Raw genomic sequence first — 20,989 nt, forward strand, 5'->3', positions numbered from 1 at the left:
CTTGATTATTTCCAGACAGCCGAAGTATAGCTGGAATATTGCTGAGTGTAGCATGAAACAACAAACTGACAACACTTGACATACCACAATTTGTCTAATAACTGTTCCAAGTGCCATTAAACAAGACTAAAATTACTGAAAATGACAGAACTGTAAAATAGACAGCAAATTAAACTGTACGACTGTAAATTTTATTTACAATGATTTATTTTTACCTGACATGTGTCAGACTTTGGTTAATGAGATAACATCCAAACTCATAAAACAAAAGATATGTTTCACAAGACATATGTCAGATTAATACATAAATACGACCAGACTGTCACAAAGAATAGTCAAATTTCATTAGGATTTTCATTAATAAAGTGGCAGTGACTGTCAGCAATAACAATACTTCAAAATACTTACAAACAGTATGTATTTTAGAGAAAGAAAACAAAGGCACTATTTATTCGATCAGATACATAACTGGAACAATAACTAAGCTTTTAACCTGATATTTAGCAAAAAGATTCCTAAGCCATTTTGCAAACTACATGTATAATTGAAATTGGACCCACAGATAAAGTGGATGATTATAAAAATCAGTATGAAAGTCAATTCTTTTCTACCTGTTGCTGATGTAGAAAGAGGCAAGTTTTTGAAGCCTGTGCTCATGTGGCGCTTCACGACCCCACATGACCTTATACAGTCATTACTTCTGTCAATATCTTCATGTCAGATCTTGAAGTCGTTCACAAAAGTATTCCTGTTTCATGGAATTACATATACAGTTGTCTAGACATCCTCAACAGAAGTAACGTGTAGGTTACAATTGAAAACTAAGGCCATTTACAGGGCTTGCCCTATATGGAGACTGACCTTTCTCACTAATGCTTAGATTTGTGAGATCCCATACTGGTTTAAATTTGTAAAATTATGCAAAGCATTTATAAAAAGCCTTGATGGACCCCAAATGTCAAGGTTTGGAAGACGAGATCAGAATCTTGGACGCAGGGCAACGGGGTGTTTCTTCCACTCTGAAGATGTCAGTTGTTAGGACACCTGTCTGGGTTAACTTTACGTGAGATTGTCACACACTCTGCCGCACAATGTTATGGGGAAGGAGAAGATGAGATGGGGAAATGTCCTCTTGACGGACTTTGGTGTTGTTACTGCTAAGTGCTATAAAACCTAGGACAGTCTACTTTCTCACAAGCTCTCCCCTCCTCAAAATACAAACTTCACACAGAATGCATAAAACCACATACACCTCTTATGATATTGCTATAACGTATAGTATTTCCTGGGTGAGATTCCATAAGGGGTGTATTCACATCATGGCAAGATATGGGGGAAGGTTACGTAACAAGTCTGCTACTGAAAACACACAAGTTAAAATACTGATACTTTGTCTATGAGATAAAACTGACAATGACAATGATAATATTCATACTTTTGAATTGTCCATGATCGCTACAGAAATGATGGTCTGTTGAGAAATGCAGTATTATCTCAATGTCGGTATGTTTACAACCTAACTGCTAACACTAGCTGTATAAATCTTTGAAAACAAGACATGAGACAATTGTGTGAACACAAATATACTCACCATGAAACCTTGAGACTCATTAGTGTAAATATAGCCACTTGCTTCAGTCAACTGTTTTAAACTAGATTTTGCAAAATATTCCATATTGTTTAAAGGTGCTGTTTGCAAATGAAGTGATTCATTCAAACAAAGTCGAAATGTTCAAAAGATTATTGTCATAAGTTCAATAAATGATGAACCTTCACATGCACAATATCTGCGCATGCTTTTCAGCAATTTGATGCATTATCCTCAAGCAAATTATCTGCATAAGCTTTGTAGTTGGTTCCCCCTCAGTGGAGAAATTCATCTTCGATGTAACCATATATATATATATAAAAGATATTATGAATGCTTTAAGTGAGTCAAAATTTAAGTATATGTCATGGCGTATATATATACATGATAAATATATTTGTGAAAACTGCTGTTTCAGACATAGAAACAAATGTCAAGCTGAGGGACGAATTTTTCAATAGGAAGAGAACTCCAGATTTATGTTTGTTCAAATGGCCTAGACACTAGGAAAACTTATGATAACATGTTTGTTTAAAGCACATTCATATACTAACAGTACCCATTTATTGCTGGGACATATAAAAATACTCCATGATTAACACTAAGTATACCAGCAATGATTAACACTAAGTATACCAGCACTGAAAAAGCACACAAATAAAATGTAATGACACAATTACAATGCAATGACAGATGAATTTGTGTACATGTTTGAGACATCAATGAGGGCTTCATCTAGTTTTACCCAAACGATTATTCATTTACCTACAGAGCACAAGCAAATCAATTCAGCCTTTCAAAGAAAAGAAAGATCTGTTAAGTCTCTTTTCAACACCTACAGACATCATTCTGCAGGATTCATCCTCTTGGAAATCTGAAAGCTATTCCTGATTCTTCTGAGTTGCTAGAACTGCTATAACATAAAAATGTTTTTGGCAGGATGGAGAGAAGGTTTTCTAAGCACTTGATTCTGTTTACATTAAAATTAATTTGAAAAGAAACAGTAGAAAACATGAAATCTGAGAAAACTTTCATTCTTACATAAAGGAACACTCCTCTCGAGTAATCTAAGCACTACATGACACTACCTAAAAAGTTGAAAACTGATGTACAACAGCACCAAACGAAATCATTTCTCCAGCACACTATGGTGACATATGTATAAAGTGATAAAGGGGATTTAGTTTGACGCACTTTACTATACACTATACTATAATGGTAAAATTACACAAACAAAATAAAATGTTTGACAAGTTCATGACAATGACAGATAAAATCCCAGGTCTGGTGTTTGGCTGGTACAAATTAAGAATGGTATTGATAAAATCCAGGTTCTATCATTGTGAATACTATCATGGTACTGCCAATTCATGCTACTTAAACCCATATATTCAATTACAATATGTGTATCTGAACACTGAATAGAGTAGGTGTTAGTTTTATGCTTCTTCAGCAGTATCCCATCTATATCACAGCCAGGGACACCAGAAGTGGGCTTCGCACATACCCATGTGGGGATTCAAACCTGGGTCTTTGGCATGATGATCGAACACTTTAACCACTAGACTAGCTAACAGCCCCACAATGAATAAGAACGTGTAGAGATATTCAGCTTGAGGGGCATAAAATGAAGGACAAATAATTCCTACAATTGTTTGATATCGAAAGCTACATCTATTGCTGGACATGAGACTAAGTTACATTTTTACTCTTGAAAGACTGCCAAAGCAATCTGCAAATATCCTGAATCTATAGAACTGTTTATACAACAGTTACATTGAACACAGGTTCAGTGATGGTTGAAGTAAACAGGCTTCATGTTCTATCTATATACTGCAACTGTACATAATTAAGTATGGAACAGATCAACCAGTGACTGGAAACAGGTACTGGTTTTGTCAACATGGATGCCACAGGTTCAGCCACTGATAATGGCCTCTTTTAGATGAGTCTGGTGACAAGCATGAGGTACCAGAAATCTACCAGTATTTAGTCATCGACTAATCTTATCAACATGGGCACATGAGTGTACCCTTATTAAGAACACTGTATTACAACAGACAAGAGTTGGGTTGCAGAGAAGACAAAGATATCTGTAAAGCCAAGCATTTATGGCCCCTATCCCATCACTGTCACTATCACATCTACAGAATGTTATGTTATGAAATAATAATTCATAATTCCAGTATGACAAAAATCTACATGGACGTGTTGAGATTGAGGCAAACTAATGCATTAATTTGAACATGAATATTGTTTGTAATAAAAAGAACTCCACCTAGTGAAAATATTTGTCTCATAATACAATTAGTTCTTTCCCAAATTGGTTCTGTGTCTGTTCATCTTGTGGACATGGTTTTCTGTCAAACAGAACAGAGATAGCTGTCCTCTTTCAGTCAATATGGCTGCCATTGTGGCCATGTTTAAAAATTAGTTCACAATTTCTGTGATCTTGTACACCAGATGACCAATGAGGCAGTGAGTTTGGAGTTAAGGACACAGTCTAATGTTGACCACGTTATCCGAGCAGATAAGTGTATGTGCCAGGATGTCTGACCACAACACTGATGACTGATTTCATGCTGCTGGTTGGGATGTTGCTTGTCTCAGATGAAACACTGGATTGACAGCAGATTGATTCTTCTAGGAAAAGCTCATCTGGAAAATACAGCAGAACATTAACAATCATCATTCAGTTTTTTAGGATAAATGAAATATTTAGGGGTGTTAAATATTTATATATATATTTTTTTGATAATTTAACTCTTACAAGATTACGGTTACCACCATAAAACAAGTTCATGAGACATCATATTAATAAGAGTTTGAAAAGTGGTCAAAGAGTTGTGGTGACCTTGAAAACAAGGTCAAGGTCACCTAAATCGACTAGGGTCTGCTTAATCCCCCAAAGTAGGCTGGAACCAAATTTGAAAACCTTGGGTACAACAGTTCATGAGATATTGTGTTAACGAGAAAAGGGATGTACGTTGCAACAGGAGACAATTAGCAAATGAAAATCTGGGGTATGTATATGTGAGAATGTGAGAAACGTTCTTACTGTATTGGGATACTGAGCAAGAATGACCCCTGAATGTACACCATCTGTAGTCAGCATATTCGTCACAGACTGACCTGCAAACAGAAATTGTCATTGAACATTCTGTGATTGAAGGGACAACAGATTTGGTCCTGACTGTTTAGAAGTGTGCATAATACATAAGAGTTTGTAACTTATCAAAGAACTTGGTCAAAAGGTCTTGAAAGGTCAAATCCTGGCAACAATTCATCAAAAGCAAGTATTGTAACAAAAACACTGAAAGCATTTATATTCACACGCATGTTGCTTAAGGCCAGTGCTACAGTTGTCATTTCTCCAAACACTGCACTAAGCAATAATACAACTATGAAAAAACAAAAACAGATTCAGGGATTGACATCAGGAGCATCGATCCATGCCACTGAGCTACAATGACATGTTTATGACAACTAGGTATTGCAGAAGACTAATTCTAACAAAACAAGTCTGAAACAAAGTAGAACGTATGGTTTATTCAATTGGAAGACATTTACACCTTGATGTGCTCTGTATCCAATCCAAATGTAACACTCTCCTGACTGAATGTTATTATGTTAAACTATTCCTGTTATGCTGAACAGTTGAAAGAGTCAGTTACAATGAGAGTTGCTTACCAAAAGATTCTTCTCCAACCATTTCTTCCATGCTAGCATCTTGAGCAGCATTCACAGTAAGCACTTTGTCTCCCTTTGATGACTGAAACACAGGGGATACTAGTCATTTTGCAAAACCGGGGTGAATTCATGCATGCAGAAGTGCAACATGGTTATAAAGATGTATTTAAGATCGTAATTAAGATTATCTTTGGTTTACTTCAAAATATTTCAAGGTGTTTAGTATGAAAAAATTTATGTGTTGAATGAAAGTGTTACGAGTATTCTGTGTTCTTGGAAGTTCAATCAATATGCAATGCCAGTCTTGACCCCAGATGAAACAAAGCGATAAAAAACAAAGGATCTGACCAGATTACTGGCTATAGAAGAGTGCATGGCTATAGAAGAGTGCATGGCTATAGAAGAGTGCATGAGTGGAACTCAACATTACTACACACACAGGAATGAACTGGAATATGAAAATGAGATATTGTGAAAGACCAGTCTGAGTAAATTTATTCTCAGTACTTCTTGCTACACTCCACTACTGAGTCTTAACAAAACCTTATGGGAGGTCGTGTCAGGTAACCTTTGAGATTGACCAATCAGAACACAGTTTACAAAATCGCGAAAGTGCACATCTGAACCAACCTTTTGAACTTTTTATCTCGAAAAGGTTCATACTCGAATGATTCCGAATGCTTTATAGCGTACGCTCGCTTCCGGGTGATGACACGGCTTACGTACAACCATGACAACGGTGAGTGAACAGTTGCTGAAGGCAGTGTTTTTGGCAATATTCAAAGATGCTATCTAGCAGAAATATTAGCTAAAGGTAACCATGTCAACAGAAACCCCAAAGCGTGTATACTGCAGGTCAAATAATTGTGTTATATGTGGATTTCAGTTTGTGGAGAGATCTGTGTCAGTGACCTGAATATTTTGAAAGTCCCTCCGATACCTAAATAGTTGCCGTTGTCTGATTGGTTAATTCTACTTAACCGTTCCGCGACTGGACGCTCAAAGGTTACCTGATGCAAACTTCTACTAGGTTTTGTTAGACTCAGTGGTGGAGTGTAACAAAATACACTGAGACTAAGCTTACTTACACTGGTGAAAGACAAGTTTCTCTTACTTCTCTATATTTTTGCAGATATGCCTTAAGGGGTTCAACATAGTTGTCAAACCCTAGAGTTGACATGGCAAACAAAATGTCTTCTCCGTTAATGGTCTTCCGTTTCTCTTGATGACATCGCTCACTTGCTCTGAGCAGGGTCAAGGTCAACACACACATCCCAGAACCTACACTTGTTATTGTGCACGTCTACCAGCACACTAAACATTTCCCTTACAGCTATGGCAGATATGTTCATAAACCACATTCCCTCTGCAACGAATAGGAGACACATGATGTGGAACAACACAACATATCCTGAGTTCGAAACCTACTCAGAAAATGGAGAATGAGAGAGAGATTGCCAAAACGCTGATTTGACCAACATTATCGTTAAAATGAGATTGAGGGGGTTTGAACTAAGTGGCCTTTGCTACTACACTGGTGAAAACAATGAGCATGGTAACACTCAAACTACGGATTTTCATACATGGTGAATCAGGAACTGAAACCTACTACCAGATTCCAGCACAAGTGAGTGATGAATCTGTCAAAAGTGAAATCAAGATCACAGGATCACCATGGTGATTTAGGGTAAGAGGAGACAGCTATCCGCCAATGTTGGTTCAAATAAACAGACTGGACTGGACACTGTGGCCACTGATTTTCATAATGGGTAATGGGGTCATTCTGGCTACCTGTCAATTCTGTCAATGTGATGCTGCTCCAAATAAATGGGTGAGGACTAAGCTTCCAATTATTGACAGAAACATTTACAGGTATGAAAATAGTATTTTCCATTGAGACATCCTAAGATCTTCATGGAAACGTAAAAATCTGTTGATAACTAAAAATACTGAATGCTAACAGTGGAAGCATGAAGGATACTCGCTGGTGATGAAGCTGATGAACTCTGATACACACTCCTGAACACATTCCTTGGCATCTTTTGCAATCTGAATGAGATAATGTTAGCATTCTGTTAATTACAATCAGCATGGGCATTATATTTAATGTGGAAGAGTCCACAGAACCTCCCCTACAAAAATAGATTCAGTCTGCTGAAATTACGCAATTTCTGGGCATACTTAACCAGATATTACTTATCTCTAATGAACATATTAAATGGCTATTTACCAAAATTCTTCCAGAGATTCTAAATTTATTATCACATTTGTATTTTCTAAAAATCAGAGTTTTTTACAGACAAATCAGAGAGTAAATTTTGTGTTTGAAAATGGGAGTAACTCCTTCAAAATCAGAGTGGTTGGCATCTCTGCACTCAGCAATATTCCAGCTATATGGTAGTGGTCTATGAATAATCAAGTTGGGACCAGACAATCATGTGGTCAACAGCATGAGCATTGATCTATGCAAGTGATCTATACCTCTTACAACAAGTATGGGTCACTGGAGACCAATTGTAACCCTGATCTTCATGGATCTGATAGTAACAGATTATCCCCATGGAATGGCAACTGCAAATGACACAGCTGCTTTGCTAGCAGGTGGGACTCACATTTAGAAAAGTTCAGTTAAGTGAAAAACTTGAGAAATGAGTAATTAAAGTAAAGCTATTTAGAAAAATGATCTGGGAAATATTCAGCAATGAAAACTGTTAAACTACCTTTCCATTGGGTGGTATTGATTTCTTCATGATTCTTGCAACATTTGCAATAGGTAAAAATCGATCCTGCAAAGAAGAAAAACATCCATCATTTAATAAAAGAATGTGAAAATCACACAAAAGTTTGAAATGTTTTTTTAACTTAGTTAAACACAAACACGTTCATCAGGGCATCAGCTAATCTTGTCTTGTCATGAAATGCACAGTTTAACATTAATAACAAGTCCAAGGATACCACTGACATAAGACGTTGATATGTACACCATGGGATAACATCATGATCCAAGTCCCAACCTACCTGTTCTCTGAGTGGCTCATCTGTCTTCGTTTCCTCATCCCCTTCCCCTGATGCTATGACCTCATCACCATCACCTGAAATAGATGCTCTACGTAAAGAGAGCTACAGATCCACAGCTCATGGCTACAGTGCATTCAACTTTTATGTGGGCTTCCAGCTACTGCTGGAATGAGTATGTTTTTCAGGAGCTTTTAGGGATACTAAAATTTTTGTCATGAATGAGGTACATTAGAAACGGGCTTCATACACCATATCCTGGTCAGGAAATGGAACTTAGGTCTTCAGTCTGACAGTGAGTGCTTGAATCATTAGACTACCCCACTACCAAGACAAACACCAGCTACGGCTCTAAATCATCCTCGATATCTCCTGGAAATATGTTCTGATACGTCTCCACTTTACCCTGGATGCATCTACGGCTCGGTCCGAAAATTTCATTACCTCCCCATACTGGCTCGAATCCTCACAATCTGCCAATCAGCTAAGCCGCCGTTACAACTGAACTTGCCAGTGTCAATAACCATTGCGGTTGCAACTGCGTAGGTTTTTCCGCAATATGACTCAGATTTAGGAGAAATCATGCAGACACATTGATAGGTTTGGAAACTAAATAAACTATTGGCAAGAACTCTGTCTGCCTCTTTCAGAGAACCTCTGCATGGTTTGTTTTGCCATGTTTAATCGGTTAGATAATATAAAAAGCGAAAGTGTGTTGTGATTGGCTCACATAACTTCCAGCTGTATACACCTGATTGGATAAAAAGTCAGCCAAGGGAGGTAATAAAATTTTCAGACCGAGCCGTAGATGCATCCAGGGTATAGTGGAGACTTATCAGAATGTATACCCTGGAGAAATATAAATGACACTAAACAAAAGTGAATCATTAAATTGACAGGCTTCACACTCTGTATCTTTGAGTGAAATCAAACCCTGGTCTTTGATGTGATAAACAAACACTCACACAACCAGGCTACTCTACACCTTATCATTTGAAAATACACAACATACTATATATATGCCATCCAAAGTGCTGCCATGGGTTCCTGGTGTGTTGTCACCCAGTTTGGCATGAAACTGTAAATGTGCAATATTACCACGGAGACAGTATTTGTACGAACCTCCTTCCATCTGATACTGATTGCTGCCTGTCAGGAACGACTCACTTAGACTGTTGTCCCCGGAACCTTCAGCTGTCTCCATTCTGAAGTCAGGCAAAATCACAATATTCAATAAGCAGTGGTGGAATTAGAAAATATTGTTTTAAATCAGCTAAACAGCAGAACTAGGCTACAGCACACTGCCAAATTCTCATTTTTGGCAAACCTTAGTTCTTGGTTTTGCTAAACAATAACTGAAGACATCCAATTAAGTGTCCAGCTCTCATCTAACCAAGCAGACTGTCCATCTCATACTGCAACAAGATAACATTTACCCATGAAGGTCTCGGAGTAGGATAGGCCTTCAGTAACCCATGATTACCATAAAAGGCGACTATGCTTGTCGTATGAGGCGACTAACGGGATCAGGTGGTCAGGCTCACTGACTTGGTTAACATGTCATCGGTTCCCAATTGCGCAGATTGATAGTTATGTTGTTGATCACTGGATTGTCTGGTCCAGACTCGATTACTTACAGACCACCACCATTTAGCTGAAATATTGCTGAGTGTGGCGTAAAACTAAACTCACTCACTACAGTGAGAAGTTGTATCACAGACAGCAGGCTCTACTAAAATTCACCCACAGCAATTTATCTGACATCCCAATATTTTCTTTCACTCACTTTGTAAATTTTGAAAAATCCTTTTTAAAACATGTCTGGAATGGAACTTATCTGTTTGAAACTATTGCCACTACAGTGTTTACGAATGGTGGTTCAAAGTAACAGGACACTGGGTCTTGTAAGTTTCAGACGTCTGTCTGACCAACCACTGAAAATTCACAGGACCCACAGAACAAAATTAAACACACATTTCAGATTTAACAACTTCAGACAAAGTCATTGTAATATATTCAGTCAGGCACTGGGGCCAGCAGGTTGGGGACTACTGTCTGACCATTGGCAAATGTGCCAGATTTGTCAGACGGTCAGACACTATTCGTGAACACTGCCACTGAGCTAGAGTAAAGTTTCTCTCTTGGCCACAAAGAGCTGTTCTGATATGACCTGATAAGGGTTGTCCTCAGATCTTGAACAGTGGCCCTTAGAACTGAGACACTATTGTCATGAGATTGCCCATGGTCTTAACAAGAAAATATGACCTCTAAATATGGCTGTAGATATGCCAATCTCAAGTTTAGATGAGGCACTTACTACGTAGTACTATCATGGCCCTTGAAATCTTTAGCAAAATTAGGGTCAGGAACATGTGCCGAGTCAACAACCTACCTACATTTTCTCAGTGTCCTCATTGAGTGGGATTAGAATCAGTATTAAGTCGCACAAGTTATTCCACTTTCTGGTAACATAAAATGTTCACTGGACTTATGTTTGGTATCTTTTTAATTAATTAAACCTAAGATTTCATTCAGTATTGTTTCTATAAATTTATGCAAAATCATGTGTCCCTCAGATTCTGAAAACTTCTGTTCACTGATAATTTATGAAATAAGACTTCACCAACAACCTGTCAACAAGCACTACTCTGTCAGTGTCATATGACATATGTTCCAAACCTGCTATGAAATATAGCTTATTTACTTTCATATCAAACCACTGAAAAATAATAGTCAAATCAACATGTAGGTAAAATATATCAGTTCCAGAATTTCTTTAACATAATGAGCAACTGAGCATGATACAAGCAAAACTGAAGATAATCAACATAAACACCTGGATAGTAGAGCACTATCAACATGTTTGATTCATGCAGGTAATTTAGGCTGCTGGGTTTGTTGGCTTAGGTGCAATGGGCATCATGTTGTGACCAAGTGATGGGTCTTAGGTTAACCTACTATTCTAAACCATGTCTAGGGCTGTTCTTGGAATTGTTTGGTTTCTGTACTGGTGAATAAACAGGAAATGATTCTTGAACATGGAAAAAAAATCCGGTAGTGGTAACATTTTGGTTGGGATTGTGATTTTGTACCCCTGCAGTATCAGGATTCATTGTGTACCTGTGAATATCAGCACATAGTTCTACAAGCTACATGTCGACCTAGTGTGTCAAATTTACGAAGATTTGTCAGATCGCGTCGTTACTCGGCTTTGGCGAGGTCATCTTACAAAAGAAAATGGCGGAGAAACCTGAAAACATCCGAAACTGTTTATAAGAGTTAGGTAGGGTGATCACGACATCCATGTAGATGGAATATGGTTTGAAAGAGTTGCACGTGTAGTCTATTGGCCAAAGGATAATAACAACAAACCTGGGTGATTGAGACGAGCTTGAGAAATTGGTTGGTCAACGCACGAGCCAGTGAGATTGCAGCAGGGCCTAGCCACTCAGCGAAGAATGCAGTCAATGATTTAACAGGATACTAGTTTACTACAGACATATTGCAGCAGTTAAGGCAACAGTAAGATTTATACATGAAATACTTCCAAACTCGGTCTCCTTCTTTTCTGTCACATATTTCACTTCCTATGAAAGAGAGTATATGAATATTACTAGATAGCAGTCAAGAGTTTCCTACATTTCATTTGAGATAGGTAAAGCGTAATTAATATGTTGTGAGGAGTGCTGTATATGGGTAAGTTGTTTTCAAGGAAAGTAGTGCAAATGTGACGGGAAGGGGCGATGTAGATAGAATCGTCACTGGACGCTTGAAAAGAAAAATACTTGACATACAGAGATTGTAATGAATTCACAACTGGTTTCCCTCTGATGCTGAGTAGTTGAGGTTGAATTGTTCATTGATGTAAGCAAGTATTTTAAGCAAAATATGAAACATATGACTGGCCGGTTTGGGAGTACCTGCACGAACCTTTTATAACGTGATAAATAGTGCGATATTATTCAAACGTTTACGCTTTGTTCTATCATTAAAACACATGCTGTGGCATCCGTATCAGCAATTTGTTTCATGATAAAGTGATTGTTTGCTTTGTCAAGACATAAGTCATGGGCAATCAATTTTCCTTGGAAAATATTGTAGATTTCTACGCCAGTCGGAAGTGACGTTTGGGGAATTACCCGTCTGCAGAGGATTGACGAAACAAGACTTCTATCCTTCCGACGAAAAGGCATAATGCGACTCACTGTTAAAGTACTGAACGGAGACGAATGCACAATTGCCGTGAGTTTAATCACTGTAATCTTAGTCAGCATGAGCGATACTCCGGAGTATGTGTTGGTTCAGCATAGTGTATCTTGGCCATGTACGAATGATGTAGATTCTAAAACAAACCTACCTTTGGGTGGAAGTGTTAGCAGGTATTCATATGATACTTACCAGTAAAGCGCAATCGTGCAACCACACTTGACCAGACTTTTTAGACTTCAGTCTTTTTGCCTTTCAGTCCCATAAAGTGTTGTCAAATGTTTGAAGATAACTTAGATACCATGAGGCTGGTTACAACCTTCTTGTGGGTCTATCACGAAGTCAGTACCTTATGATGGATGGTGGGTAGGAGTACACCCCGTACACCTCACCACCATCAAAAACCAAAATTACAAACTGACATTCATACCTCATCCTAAATATACATTTATTAAACTAGAACAGGTATAAAAAAACAATCAGTAAACTATATGTTGATGATCAGTCTTGGCATATATGACAAGATAGTGTGATGTTTGTAAGTTTTAATTTAACAAGATGTTCCCAGTATTATGCATGAAAGACAATCCGCATTTGCTGAGGACTAACTCTTTCTTAGTTTCTTGGAAAATATTCTTTGATCACTGGCGAAATAATCACTTGAATTTGGTTTCTGGGTAGGAATGCATACAACCTATCCTTTAAGGGAGTAAAGGGTTTTGGTAGGCAGGTTGAGTGACTTAAAGGGGCACTGTTGCGGAGCAATTTCCGTGGACTGGTGGTTTCTTTTGTTTTTGTTTTTCTCCCGGGAGTACCCGGATGATATCCCAGAATTCATGACTGGTTCATGATCTCTGCTGCACCTCCCATATGCGCAGTTGATAGTTTATGTGTAGACTGATCAACAAAGATGAAGTCATTTTACTTCGTTATTATGAAAACAGATAAAAGACCTTGATGTTTACTCATCTGCCAGTGGTATATAAAATAACGAAGTCAATATACGTCTTTATATTTTGTCTTATAAACCTAATTAATTCCTTGTCACACTTGTTTGCATTTTGAAAGTTAGTAAAAAAAACCCACACAGTCTGCTTATACTTACAGTGAATTGCTAACTTGATTTTAATATCTAAACTGTGCATAGATTGCCAACGTGAATCATATTTCACACACACCCTATTCGCGACCTAGTGCATGTTTTCTATAATACAGATTCTGCTGAATGCTACAAAAAATAAATTAAAACAAAATGCAAATATTCAATTTTAGCCAGACGAAAGTTATAGCAACAATGTCAGGCTATTATGTACCTCGTTCAGGAATGTAGCCATCAATATCCACATAAAAGAACGATATTCCATTCATCTGCAGCTGGTAAATAATCCTGCTCTATGTCTTGTGTCTTTAACAGTCTAATATGCGAAAAAGTGATACATCATTTGAGAATTTTTCACAGTGGTCTCACTGGTCACCCAGGACAGGACACCTGGCAACTAACTGTATGATGTCCACCATTAGTTAGCCAATAATGAGCAACAATCAATCAATCAAGGCAGTGGCGGTTAAGTCTTTGTAGGAAGGATGTTGTTTTTATATTCGTACTTTACCACAGGGTGTATTCAGTATAGATTACGTAAATCTACACTCATTAACACTGCCTTTTTGACAAATCTGCTGTGGAAGTAATTAATCAATCAGTGTGTTGATCAATGTTTGTTTTTGTAACTCAGCTGATAAATTCTCTTGTATCACTTACATGCACATATTACATAACATTGTAAACCAAAAGTCACTGTGTTCTGTAATCTGATTCGTTGAAAAACATGATCAAATGGTATTAGATTCCTGGAAACTGCAAGACTATTCACTGCGTATTTACACGTAAACAATTGTTTTGTTGTGTCATCAACAGTGGTGACGTCATTCAAATCATATTGTGACGTAAAGTTAGAATGACGTCACAAATGAGCAACTCCAGATGCTACCATGGAAACCAGCTGAAACGGCCAGCTGATGACACTTTACTGCTGTACTCATACTTGATGTAAACGAGTGCAGACATTAAAACCCCTTTGGTATACTTTTGTGTTTACAATGTCGATAAACATCATGTGTTGGCCAATTGCCGGGTGTTATTGAGTATTTGAAGCACGGGAATATTTCATTTGAAACCTCCGGCTGACCTCGGTTCCAAATGCATTCCCATGCTTCAAATACTCAATAACACCCGAAAATTGGCCAACACATGATGTTTATCTCCTAATTCAATACATTTGCCACTACAGACCTTAATTTATAATGTTGAGTATTTACTCCAGACAGGAGAAATGCCAAATGGGAACCTATGTTGAGTAATTTTAGTGGTGTTGCCACTATTTATACCCGTTTTAAATTCATTAACTGACCATCAAGTGAATGATGACAAATAACACATGTAGGTTTATACCATCAAACGAGAGTTACAGCAAGGAAGATGTAATCTGTGTCGCATGTAGCATGAAAACACTTATAGGCCAAAACTATTTTGAGGATACCAACGGAGCTTCGTTGTTGCATAAGAAATGCATATAGGTAATTGCTGTGTACTTGGGTAAATGGGTAGAATCAGTTTTTTAACGTGAGAAAATTTTCAGATTTCTCTACCAATGGCAAAGTCTTTGTTATTAGTTTACAAATTCAGATAAATCAACTGTGTGTTTAACCAGAGTCGTAGCTACCAAAGTTTGCGTGTGATGTTTGTTATGACAGCTGGGCCAACCCTCAAAACTATCTAAATATTAAGCTTTGCAATCTTTCGGACTTATATGAAAAAATGGCTTGCTACGTGTATGTAGACATTATATTTTCACATTGCATGATTAAATATCGAGGTAAAAAACACAGAAATAGGATCAAATTGGATCAGTCACTATACCATCCAGGCATCAGAAAAAAACTACACTGCTGGCATATTTTGTCACAATCAGATAAGGAATACCATGGATATTTTTATATAACGGCATGTTGCATCCATCCTCCTCACTTTTTAGGGTGAAGAATTTCTGCTAATGTGGATAGGAGCCCAGTCCCTTTGTCCGTCACGGTCGAGGGATCGGGTGCTGACCGATTTGCTGCTTCGTTTCGTAATTAGACCGTTGGTGAGAAACATTATTCGCTCCGTGTCAGTGCCTCTTTAAAAGTATGTTTATTACACCACGTCATATCCCTTATTGCAACGATACAGCTTTGAGAATATTCTACACTTTCTTTAACATTAAGAACCCGTTTTCTGGTAGTTGAAGCTAGTAGGGGTGACTATAGCTTCTGAAATCTTGTTGGTCCTCATGGCAGTCTTTTGTTATGTATATTTTAAACACTCCATGATTGTATTTGTGCTAGTTTTAGTCTTAGGATCTACTGCATGGGTGTGTTTGCAGGCCTCACCCAGCAGCTATGTCACTGACATCAAGCAACAGGTGGCAGCCCTCATGTCAATTCCCATCGCTAACCAGAAGCTGCTGTACAAGGGAAAGCCAATGGCTGGTGAGGCTGAGATAGTTATTCCTATGTTTGAAATATTGTCTTCTAAAAAGTTTAAGTGAATGTCCAGTGGGGCAGGAATTGTGCTTAGAACTGTACTGTATTTTACATACTGTCACCAAATCCCCCACCCTCACTTTCATTTTACTACACTGCATGGTCTTAGAATCAGATGTTTCTTTTTATACTCGAAAAATGGAACTGTCTTTTTTTTATGCCACGCTATGCCCCCAGTAGTGATAAATTGTGTTGCTGCCTTATCATTCTGTCATTTTTGTCATACCCTTGCCCCAACTCCCAAGCCCTATCAATAAATAACCAGTCCGGTTACTCTGTGGGTCCTGTGAATTTTCAGTGGTTCAGACATCTGAAACTTACAGGACTCAATGTCCTGTTACTTTGAAACACCATTCGTGAACACTGCCCTAATTCATGTACTCTTTTTCTATATTTTAATTTCATTTTACAAGTCATTATGTGTGATGATTTGCATTTTATGTTGCTAGTTGATTATGGAGTGTGTTCATCATCATAACATCCTGTTTGTTTATGATTTGTTTGTTTCTTTGTGTAGACAGTAAACAACTGAGTGAGTACAATGTAGAAGATGGCAGCAAGTTGACAGTGGTTTCACGTCCTGGCTCAGCCACCTCAGCCTCCTCAGCTGACAGTGTTTCTAAAACAGTGTCTTCAGACACAGGTGCTAGTGCCCCTGTCTGGACCAAACTGCAGACATTCCTGCGAAGACATTATACAGAGAAGGATGCAGATTTAGTACTTGCAGAATTCAGAAAGGTATGTTGACAATTTGTTCGCAAGTCACATGACCTATATATTGGTCCCTCTATCCAGCTGTAGCCGTAGCTCCTAAGTAAAGCACATCTAGATTCTCCACCCGTCTCTGGTCTTACATGGGCTTCGTTTGAATTCGGACTGGACACATTCATGACTAAAATAGGTAGTCCAATCCAGTGTCTGAAATTATGTGTTTCCAAATTGTTCTCTCCATTGAGACTAGCCATGCATGAAGGTTACTAGAACACAAAATAATTTACAAGTCTGAAATTTGAATTTGAAGTTGCTAAAAATTATGATGGACATAATCGGGCCATAATCTTTGCATGATTTTGTTGTGTGTTGTACCATAGCATGAAAAGTTTCTACCTAGTCTGGCCGATGACTGAAGATTTGATGCCCTGACTTAATTTTTACTGGTCATACCAGATCTCTGGTGGAACAAGGGAGATAACTTGAGGAAAGTGTTTGCTATATGTTGTGTAAAAAGACCTTGCTTTTAGTCAGTATCTCCTGCAATGTATCCTGACAACATGGCTTTTGACTCTGGGCCAGCCTACAGTTCCAGTGCTTCCAAAGCAAACATGTTTTTGTCATGTTGTTTGTTTCATGCATTTATCGAACTGGATCCTAGAAACACTATTATACAATGATCCTAGAAACACTATTACACAATCAGTTTGAAATAGATGAGAGTTTGAACTTAGCATGATGGATAGTCTGATTCTTGAAATAATGTTATCTTCAGAATTAAATTAAATGTTCATTAAATTTCACTTGATTTAGTCTATTTGATTTAAAAAACATTTCCTCATATTTCAGTGTATTGGTGTCCATTCAAAATTGTAATGACTTACATTAGCCTGGTCTGATATTTTAGAAACATTCATAACTAAATCATTGATTTCTTTTTCATTTTGCCCTCTGCAGGATTTCAACAAAGGCCTCGCCAGCTTGAGTTTAGATGACATAGAGAGACTAGCTGCTTCTAAAATGAGAGCCACGGGAGAAAGATAGTACTTAGTGAATGTGTGAGAGGACGGCGAAAAGACTTGAAACTCAGTGATGGTGATGATGCCAATGAGTGATGATGTGGTTAGCTTGAAGCTATCATGTCTGTTACCAATAGTATGGTGTGAAATCCTTGTTTCACATTGAAGTCATTATGATTAAATGATTGGAGTTCAGAGATCTTTGTGTTTCATTTTGACATCGCATTGTTGATTGTACATGTGATACTGAAGTGTAATATTGGCACCATCTAGATCATCAGGATACTGATGATTATAAAGATCTGTTTCTTTAGCTGCTATGATGGACCATGAGGACTTCTAACACATGGCACCTGCAGTTAATGGAATTTGATGCAGTAGATACGAGTAGAATGATATGAGTGATACTTATGTACCTCAAAAGCATCATTATCTAACATTCATTCTGACTTGCTACCCTCAAAGTCTTTGGAAAAGGACAACATTAAAGTTTTACACTTGTGGAGATATGTATGTACTTTCTCTTTAAAGGAATATGTAAAGACGTAATGTGCAGACACACACATGTATCTTATTTTTACATCAAGAATGTAGAGTAGACAATAAACTATGAAGAATGTCAGTCCCGTGATTAAATGGTGCAAGTACTCTCTTGACGAGTCACTTCAGGCATTTCATTCCCAAGTCACAGATAATATTTAAATCCATGTTTTGAGGAAGGTATTCTAATTGTTACTTAGTCAGACAGCAAAGAGTAAATGAATAAAGGTGTGGATGGTCAGCCTTGTAGAGAAACACAACTGAAGGCAGCCTTTTGTTTAGACAACATGCAGTCTTTATCAACTTGTCATGTCATAAACAATTGATGTCGTATTCTTCAGTGATGTCATGAGGCTTCATTTGACCAATCAGCATTGAGGATGGCTAAATGCAAGTTATTAGACCCAATCATTTCACCCTTGTCTGTAATACTGATTATCTGCATCACATGCATATATATCCTTCATGTATATCTATGTATCCTATTTGTCTTTTTACTTTTAATCAGTGGAATAGATGTAGAAAGGTGTGACCGAATATGTCTTTATGGTAACAGTGAGGAAGTAGTTAACAATGGCAGCTGTAATCTTCTACAGAGCAACACTTTGTATCCCTCGTTTTGACAACCTATAATTCTTTCTATCAACATGTATAAAAGAGGCAGAAATTGTTGCGTACATGTATATAGAGAGAGAATGTCATATTTGAGTTCAATACAAAACATCCAAATGCACGAGCATGACATTCTGTATGTATCTTTTTAAATGAGCTTTATGTAAGGTAGAACTGGCAGAGGTTCAAAACAGAATCTGGGATGCAATGTGGAATTCGACCACTGACATGGTATGATTCAGCAACTTGAATAGCGTCAGCAATGGTTTGTGGATTTTCAAACATGTTCAATAATCCGGTAACTCCAGTTGATGGGTCATGAAACCTGTAGTCTGATCTCAGCCCTGTCCAGGGTTATACTTTTTTCTGCAGGTCAAGGTCAAAGTCAAAAAGAAAGTTTTGTCCTTACCTTGTACACACCTCAGGTGCAGAAGATGTGGAATTGGCTTTAAGGTTTGATGTTGTCCACAGTACTTTTATTTTTAACCAGTCGCAACCACTGATTTTTATCGATTGTAAAGCTGATTACTCATTGGTTGTTTATCTCAGTAACCGAGTGCAGAATCAATATTGTGATCAGCTGAAGTATATACCAGCTCTGCTTTCTTCCATAGAGGGCACTGCATCCAGTATATGACTATTCTACTGAGGTTCTTGAGGGGGTAAATAAGACTAATTTGCTTGGATGAGTTGTCATGAAAATAGTACCTTAATCTATCATTGAATTGGAGTATTTTCACTTAAATTCAAGTTAAAAGAGAGATAGGGTAGTCTAATGGTGAAAGCATCCACTTACCTCGCTGTAGGCTGGGGTTCAATTCCCCACATTGCTATAAACAGCTATTGCTATAAAACCATACTCACTGTATCATGTTAAAAGTTACAGACTAACGGGATCGGGTGGTCAGACTAGCTGACTTGGTTGACACATGTCATCGGTTCCCCATTGCGCAGATCGATGCTCATGTTGTTGATCACTGGATTGTCTGGTCCAGACTCGATTATTTACAGACCGTCGCCATATAGCTGGAATATTGCTAAGTGCGACGTAAAACTAAACTCACTCACTCACTCACTAAAAGTTACATGTTTGCTCGTCATGCTAAAGACCTTAGTTTGATTCTCCTCATGGACAGAATTGTGAAACCCATTCCTGGTGTCTCATGCCATGATATTGCTGAAATATTGCTAAAAACGGTTTAAGCCAGACTTCCTCAACACACTCTGATGTAACTGGCATGTTAAAGGCAGTGCCCAGCTAAACTAGCTCAACAAATGGGGTTAGTGATTTTGCCTAGCATTTAAGTGTTCGCTCATCATCACAAATTTTCTCCAATTCCCCACATTGGTACAATTTGTGATGCCATTTTAAGTTGTTCTGAAACTGCTTATGTTTTCCTAGACTAGCTAAAGGTTGCATAAGTATGTTCGTCTAATGGTTGATTTAATGAAGCGATTGTGTGGCATCAGTGTTCAAGATCTTTGAACCCAATGTATATGGTAATTCTTGACTCTTGTGAATGTTTGATGTTACTATGGTTACAGAGACAGCGTGGAATATGTATTACCTGTGCCAAGAAAGAAACACCTGCATCTGTCAATTTTAATGAGCACTGTTTCCTTTGTATGAAGTAAATGAAAGTGTCAATAAAAGATCAAACATATTTCCAATAATGTCCTTCTGGTCATTCCTGTAAACCTACAACCACTATAGGCCATAGTACTGTAGCTTTCTGATGTCATAACCTTGTAAGAAAGCTGTTTTCAAGCACAAGACACTTGAATTTTTATACCTGTTTTCAGTTCGAATACAAAGATTATCTTTACAATCAACTTGTAAGAATAGCCTTTTGATATGCATCTAAATTCTGACGTTTGACTGCGTAAAACTCGTTATTAGTTTGGACATGATATGAAGTGAATCTGCATCCTCACATTATATCTGGATATACTGAAGACCTGGGTTCGATTCCCACATGAGTACAATGTGTGAAGCCCATTTCTGGTGTCTTGAATACTGCCAAAAGCA

At 37.8% G+C, this 20,989-nt stretch overlaps 2 protein-coding genes across 3 annotated transcripts; one reads left to right on the top strand and one right to left on the bottom strand.

Annotated features, from left to right (window-relative positions):
- Positions 1-175: 175 nt before the first annotated feature.
- Positions 176-12,222, bottom strand: LOC137295939 (nuclear transcription factor Y subunit beta-like). Its single transcript, XM_067827532.1, has 9 exons — positions 11,666-12,222; positions 9,416-9,498; positions 8,297-8,370; positions 7,999-8,064; positions 7,260-7,327; positions 6,393-6,522; positions 5,279-5,360; positions 4,647-4,720; positions 176-4,246 (listed from the first exon to the last, which is right to left on the bottom strand). The coding sequence occupies exons 2-9, from the start codon at positions 9,495-9,497 to the stop codon at positions 4,232-4,234; spliced, it is 591 nt and encodes a 196-aa protein (XP_067683633.1). The 5' UTR covers position 9,498; positions 11,666-12,222; the 3' UTR covers positions 176-4,231.
- LOC137295940 (ubiquitin-like protein 4A) lies at positions 11,992-20,631 on the top strand. 2 transcript variants are annotated; one of them, XM_067827534.1, is made up of 5 exons: positions 11,992-12,157; positions 12,395-12,535; positions 15,919-16,024; positions 16,596-16,816; positions 17,747-20,631. In XM_067827534.1, exons 2-5 carry the CDS (start codon positions 12,488-12,490, stop codon positions 17,831-17,833), a joined length of 462 nt encoding a protein of 153 aa, XP_067683635.1. In that variant the 5' UTR covers positions 11,992-12,157; positions 12,395-12,487; the 3' UTR covers positions 17,834-20,631. The 2 variants fall into 2 exon arrangements, with proteins under 2 accessions (XP_067683635.1, XP_067683634.1); XM_067827533.1 differs by lacking the exons at positions 11,992-12,157; positions 12,395-12,535 and adding an exon at positions 15,535-15,639.
- The last annotated feature ends 358 nt before the right edge of the window (positions 20,632-20,989 follow it).

This window comes from Haliotis asinina, chromosome 9, assembly GCF_037392515.1.
Source record: "Haliotis asinina isolate JCU_RB_2024 chromosome 9, JCU_Hal_asi_v2, whole genome shotgun sequence".
Lineage (NCBI taxonomy): Eukaryota > Metazoa > Mollusca > Gastropoda > Lepetellida > Haliotidae > Haliotis > Haliotis asinina.